Raw genomic sequence first — 7,197 nt, 5'->3', positions numbered from 1 at the left:
GACAGGCCGAGTGGCAGCACACCCAGCACAGTCGCCAGTGATGAGAGACGTCGCACACCAGCTGGAGGCCTGCATCAACACCCTTCTCGCCTTCAGCCCTGAAATCTCAGGTGGCAGCAGTGAGGACATTGAGGGTTCAAGCCCTGTGGAGACCATGCATAACACTCCATCATTTGGGGATGCCATTGAGGAGGAAGAGGAAGAGGAGGACACTGATGGCATCAACGCATCACTGCTTCCGCCCCCACGCGCCAGCTCAGATACTGGGAGTGCACGGTGTGATATAGATGAGGTGGTATAAGGGTCTGCACTGGGTGTTGCACCAGGGCCTAGCGGGCTGCAGCATAGTGACGGGGCTAGGCAAATTCAGGTGCCACCTTTCCTGGGGGTGAGTCCGCACCGGAGTTCTACTGATGAGGACTCAGATGATGACATCGATGTAGCGGCTTATGAAAGTGTGAAAGCCATGCATTTCCAGATGTTGGGGCCACTGACAAGGGTGCAAGAGAGGCTATCGGAAGTGGTGAGGAGTGTGGACGAGTCCGCCTCCCACATAGTCGACAGCTCTGCACACTCCATGGAGCCCATCGTTCCCAGTGTGCAGGCGATGGTGGACTCCCACAGAGACTATGTGGATCCTACAGGTGATGTGGCAGCTGCCATTTCAGCACAGGCGCGAGGGAATGAGCGCATCGGTGGTGGATTGGAGAGGATGGCCGTGGCCCTGGAAGCTCAGAATGCTCTTATGCACTCTGGGTAACAGGTCACCGAGCACCTTACTGCTGCCGTGGAGCGTCAAACTGCTGTCATGTCTGCTGGCTTTGAGACTCTGTCTGCTCTAATGCAGTCTCAGCTCGATGCCATCCGACACCTCAGTGTTGTGTTCACGGCTGGTTCCACTACGGGCCACGGGGGACCTTTCAGTGTCGAGCCAGACCACCGACCTGACCTCTCTCAGATTGGTGGTGGTGGTAGTGTCCTGCCCCTGGGGAGTGACTCAGGCTCCTCGGACCAGGATCCTGATGATGTGCTCTCTCAGGACCACAACATTCCTGGCCCCAGACCTGCCACTCCGTCATTGCCTCCACGAATGGCCTCGCCCGAGCCAAACCAGACTGAACCCTCCCAGGAGCGTGCTAACCAGTCTGCACCCGGCCCTTCCAGGCCCAAAGGTGTTCGAGGGCGTCCGACAAGGACATCTGTAGCTCCCACACAACAATCACAGCAGCCTTCCCAGAACCATGAGGCAGCCTCAGGGGAGACACTTAGGCGTAGTGTTAGGATAGGCACGGGTAAGAGGTGTTATAAGGAGATGCACAGGCGTAAAAAAGTATGATTTGTGTTAGTTTATGGTAGTCTTTTTGTTTCTGTTGTGTGTTGGACTGACTTGCATCATTTGATAAATCTTTATTTTTGGCACATATATCTGGCCAGGTGTTTTATTTGGGAGTGGGCAATTCTGTGTGATGGCACTCATTGGGATGGCCATGGAAAGTGGGAGCTGAAGGGTCATGTGTGGATGAGATTATGTGAATCGAGCAGCTATCAGACGTAGCTGCACCTCCCTTGCAGGGTTGCGATGGGGACGACATCTCCTGGCTGGGTGGTGACAGGGATCCTCCTCCTCCTCCTCCTCCTCATCAGGTGGTACTGCTGGCTCGACCTCCAGTGGCTGGCCCCTCATGAGGGCCAGGTTGTGCAGCATGCAGCAGACCACCACGAATATGGAGACACGTTGAGGAGAGTACTGCAAGGTGCCACCAGAGCGGTCCAGGCAACGGAACCTCTGCTTTAAGATTCCAATGCAGTGCTCGATGATGCACCTGGTGCCAGAATGAGCATCATGGTAGGCATGCTGTGTCGCTGTCCTGGGGTTCCGTAGTGGAGTGAGCAGCCAAGTGGACAGCGGATATCCCTTGTCCCCAAGCAGCCAACCACAATCCTGATTTGGGCCGGTGAAGACGGTGGGCACACTGGCCTGGCGCAGAATGAACGATTCATGGCTACTGCCTGGGTATCTCGCACCAACTGCCAGGATCCGACACTGGTGGTCACACACGAGCTGCACATTGAGGGAGTGGGACCCCTTGCGGTTGACAAAGATCTCGGGGTGGTGGTGTGGCGCCCTCAGCCCAACGTGTGTGCAGTCGATCGCACGCTGCACCCTCGGGAACCCTGCAATGTGGGCAAATCCGGGCTGCCGCTCCACCTGCTTGTCCCTGGTCTTCGGGAATGAGATATAGTCCACTCTTCTCCTGTACAGTGCATCGGTAACCTGCCGGATGGAGCGATGGACAGAAAATAGGGTGATGTTGGCAATGTCTGCAGTCGCAGACTGGAAAGACCCCGTAACATAAAAGTTCAGAGCTGTGGTGACCTTGGTCTCAATGGTCAGGGCAGTCCTGAGCCTTGTGTGAGGCTCTAGATCTTGGCGCAACACATTGCCGAGCTCCCACAGTACCTCCTTTCTGAATCTCAGCCTTCGCAGGCATTGCTCATCACTGAGCTCGAGGAAGAAGTGACATCTGTAGACCCTTTGAGGGTAGGGCCTCCTTTCTCCAGCTCTGTGTTGGCCACCTCCCATGGCAGCTGGATGGTGACCATCTCCCTGGTCCTGCTCATGGTCATGCACCTTTTCAGGCTGATGCTGGCAAGGCTGCTGGCCCAGTATGTGGTGGGGCAGGGGATCAATGTACCTGACCCTCCTCCTGATGCCATCTACTCCTGGACACCCTCTCTATGTGCAGATCCGCGCACATCTGCAGGCCTTTCTGGATGTTGGGCAGGCATGGCTGCTGCCTCCTTTGCCCTCTGCCTCTCTGCACGTTGCTGATAGCGCCGCCTTCTCCTGCGTGCCGCCCTGTGTCTGACAAGGTGGACAAGGCTGCCATTGTGTTTGAAGGCTGCATCCTGGCAAGCAGGCCTATGGAGCACAGAATGAGGCCTACAGACCTCCACTAATCAGTCAGAGCTCAAAGTCCTGAAAACTCTCCAAAACATTATAAAGTGCTCTCAGCAGGTTAAACAAATACAAAAAACCACGACCAAAAGTTTGCAGCAAAAATACCCACGATCGCAGGAATCCTCCGTTGTCCTCCTCCAGCGGTGTCGAGTATCGCGGCAAAGTGCTCTGACCCAAAAAGCTGGCGGGGACACTGTTTAAAAAAACCCTCTCTTTTATACCTCAATATGGATGACGTGGCCGTGTAGCAGCGGTGCGCACCTTGATGACATCACCACGGCTTCAGTCGGCTGATTTCGCCGGAAGTGCTCACCACTGAAACCCCCCCCCCACCGTGCTGAATATGCGTCGGGGTGGGGGGCAATGGGCCAGAACGCGTCAGCCAATCGATTTTGCTGATTGGCCGCCGAAAACCCGTGGTAACGGTCCCTCCCAGGACCCTGAATTTCGGCCCCCTTGTCTCTGGATCATTAGACCAGATCTCTGGATTACTAGCCCAGTAACGTAACCACTATGCTACCATTCCCATTAGAGCCTGGAGCCTGAGAAACTGTACACCAACTGCAGCCAGTATCTCAGCAGAAGAGGAGCAGAAGGAAGAAAATTGGAAACAGAATACATTGAGACAGTGCACAGCATGTCCATTACATCTGAAAGAAAAAATTCAGGGTGTTATTTTGGACAGAACAGTATTACAGCTGCTGAACAGACTCATCGATTGTGTGTTGTTTTTCAACATTTTCTGTTTCATTGCAAGTAGAATAATAAGAATGAATGGACATATCAACATGTGAGAACAGATGGGCAAAGATTTAAGGCCAAAACTGGTCAGGGTGAATCTGGACTTGGTGAAGCCAAGAAGAGTGGAACTAAAAATTGGGAGAGACGTTAAACAGGCTGCCGATTCACTATCACCCATTTACACCATGTTACAAAGTCAAGATCCACCCCCTCATCTGTACCAATCTATAGTAATAGATACTAACTGGAGCTCTACTTTTTCAATTTGCTTTGGAAAATATTTCCAGATTTTCTCAGTGTACACCTTGAACCTTTTAAAAACAGGTAAAAATCAGAAATAATCATAGGAAAAAGAACGATCTTATATATAGTTGAAAAAAGCCATGTGCAGGCTATTAGCATTTATTCTCAGTGTATTCTTTGAATGTGTGAGTATTTTTTCAATCAAAATGGAGGCCACGTGGAACGTGCAAAAGTTCTGGGGAATCTATTTGCAATTCAAATCCAGACAAAATAAATGGAAAAGCATTTTTTTTCAATCAGAGGATAATGGAAGACCAAAAATCAGAAAGTACAAAATGGTCTGAGGGAAAAAATTGTAATTTTTCAATAAAAAAAAATGTAAAACTTGGAATACAGAGCCTTAGTAATAACATGCCACGTAACATTCTGTAATGATTGAGAAACTGTACCGTATTAAAAATTGATCCTACAATTTTTATTTGTGCCACAATATATTTTTTGCTAATTTCCTCACGTGCTGTAGCTATGCGTGTGATACAACTAGAATACACAAACAGCTTTAGTGATATATGAAGTCTGTCCATAGTTATGACCATAGTCATGATATCATTGATGACCTTGTCACTTAAGTGTAAATTATTGTGTTCCATACCACAAACAGTTGTCACATATCATCTATATTAGGTAATGATTAATTTCCTGAAAAAGTCAATACACTACTAGACCATATGTATCAAGAGCTCCAGATTATATCCTCATAGATTAAAGTTTGACACATGTGAATGTAAAGGTGTCCTTTATGTGGCGTAATAAGAAATGCTAGGGTTGATTATGCTGGAATGTACAGCATTCATCACTAATTGTCACTCACTTTCTTGCTAATTATCACTTTAATACAGGATCGTCAGTTTTACAAACACAATGTAAATATGTATGCTCCACAATTCCTGTCGTGATGGTCCAAATGCAATATGTACCTGGACAGCCTTGCCCCAGATAACTTGCTGGAGATCTTAAACTGTTCCTGACTGATTAATTCATATGTTCTGTTCACGAGTTCTGGTTCCTCCAAACTAATCTGAGAATAACATGAATAACTGATGTGAATTATAGCCCCAGGTTGTTGTCTGTTAAGAGCCATCCTCCAATCTGTCGAATGAATTCTGTGTTTGATTATACTTCAGTCTGTTTCCCGATTGGTGGGGTGACTGTCCTTAATATTGAATTGAGCAGCCGTTGTAGCACACTGCGGACATTGCAGTGCAGTTACATGTTGGGGAGCAGTGTCTGAGCAAGCAGACGGCAATGTCAGATGGTTCATTTATTAAAAGCTGCCATCAGCTGTTAGATCTTTTTTACCATCTTACAATGCTGTCTCCAATCTGGATAATCAAAGGCGCCGCTGCAGCTAACTGGCATGAAAGGAATAATTTTTAGTCAGTCCTGTTAAACTCTTTTTTTAAAATCATAGGGCTACAAATTCAGTAGCGCCCCTTTGAAAAGTTGAAAAAGCAGCGCCACGCACTAATCATTCTGAGCTCCTGGGAATTACTTGTTAGCTCAGCAAGAAAGAACTGGAGCATTAAATCAAGGGCTAATGACCTCATAGGGTGCTACAGGGGCTCTAGCAGCTGAGTGATAATGAATTTCACGTGCAATGCAATCGGGAATCATCATGTTCCACTGGCTCTTTTCAGCTCTTAAAGTGGAGGTTCCACCATTCTGCGCAGTCTCATTCTCTACATTGCTGGCTCTGAAGGTGACCTGCAAGCAACTTAACCTCATGGCTGATCCCAGTCCCAGGGAGAGAGATCGCTGTTTCAGCGACCGGGCATTGGAGGCACTGGTCGCAGGTGTAGAAAGAAGGAGGGCAGTGCTGTTCCCGGTCACTGGAGGGAGGTCACTGCCCAGGTCTTCAGGGCAATGTGAAGGGAAGTGGCCCAGGAGGTCTTGGCCAGCAGTGTGGTCGTCAGGAGCCTGACGCCTGACACAGTGCCGCAAAAAATTCAACGACCTCACTCGGGTGGTCAGGGAAGAGTAGGTGCTTCAACAGGTCCTTCACACCAGCGTCTGAACCTTAGGCTGCACACACTGCACAAAGCACCACATCCCCACCACTCACCCACCAAGCATCGCATAGGAATATAAGAAATAGGAGCAGGAGTAGGCCATTTGACCCCTCGAGCCTGCTCCGCCATTCAATAAGATCATGGCTGATCTGATCATGGGCTCAGCTCCACTTCCCTGCCTGCACTCCATAACCCTTTACTCCCTCATTGCTCAAAAATCCGTCTTAAATATATTCAATAATCCAGCCTCCACAGCTTTCAAGGGCAGAGAATTCCACAGATTTACAACCCTCTGAGAGAAGAAATTCCGCCTTATCTCAGTTTTAAATGGGCAGCCCTCTATTCTGAAACTATGCCCCCTAGTTCAAGATTCCCCCACGAGTGGAAACATCCTCTCTGCATCTACCTTGTCCAATCCCCTCATTATCTTATATGTTTCAATAAGATCACCTCTCATTCTTCTAAACTTCAATGAGTACAGGCCCAACCTATTCAACCTTTCTTCATAAGTCAAACCTTTCATCTCAGGAATCAACCTAGTGAACCTTCTCTGTACTGCCTCCAATGCAAGTATATCCCTCCTTAAATAAGGAGACTAAAACTGTATGCAGTACTCTAGGTGTGGCCTCACCAATACCCTGTACAGTTGTAGCAGGACTTCTCTGCTTTTATACTCCATCCCCCTTGCCAACATTCCATTTACCTTCCTGATTACTTGCTGTACCTGCATACTAACTTTTTGTGTTTCATGCACAAAGACCCCTAGGTCCCTCTGTACTGTAGCAATTTGTAATTTTTAACCATTTAAATAATAATTTGCTTGTTTATTCTTTCTGCCAAAGTGGATATCCTCACACTTTCCCACATTATACTCCATCGGACAAATTTTTGCCCACTCACTTAGCCTGTCTATATCCCTTTGCAGATTTTTTGTGTCCACCTCACAACTTGTTTTGTATCATCAGCAAACTTGACGACATTACACTCGGTCCCTTCATCCAAATCATTAATGTAGATTGTTATATAAAATCATTAATATATCGCTACCTACTAAAATTCACATCCCACATCTCGCAAATAGCTGCACTCTCACTCACACACATTCATTTCTCTTGCAGGCCAAGATGGCCCACAGTCGGAGGAAGCAGCAAAGAACAGGCGTGGGCGATGCGTAGCTTCAGC

At 48.2% G+C, this 7,197-nt stretch overlaps 1 protein-coding gene across 1 annotated transcript; it reads right to left on the bottom strand.

Annotated features, from left to right (window-relative positions):
* Positions 1–838: 838 nt before the first annotated feature.
* On the bottom strand, positions 839–2,584 carry LOC139281362 (putative nuclease HARBI1). The gene is made up of 2 exons (XM_070901514.1): positions 1,785–2,584; positions 839–899 (listed from the first exon to the last, which is right to left on the bottom strand). Exons 1-2 carry the CDS (start codon positions 2,582–2,584, stop codon positions 839–841), a joined length of 861 nt encoding a protein of 286 aa, XP_070757615.1.
* Positions 2,585–7,197: the final 4,613 nt, after the last annotated feature.

This window comes from Pristiophorus japonicus, chromosome 15, assembly GCF_044704955.1.
Source record: "Pristiophorus japonicus isolate sPriJap1 chromosome 15, sPriJap1.hap1, whole genome shotgun sequence".
Classification (NCBI taxonomy): domain Eukaryota; kingdom Metazoa; phylum Chordata; class Chondrichthyes; family Pristiophoridae; genus Pristiophorus; species Pristiophorus japonicus.
Note: the sequence above shows the minus strand (reverse complement) of the source record. Positions and strands in the feature narration are given on the sequence as shown.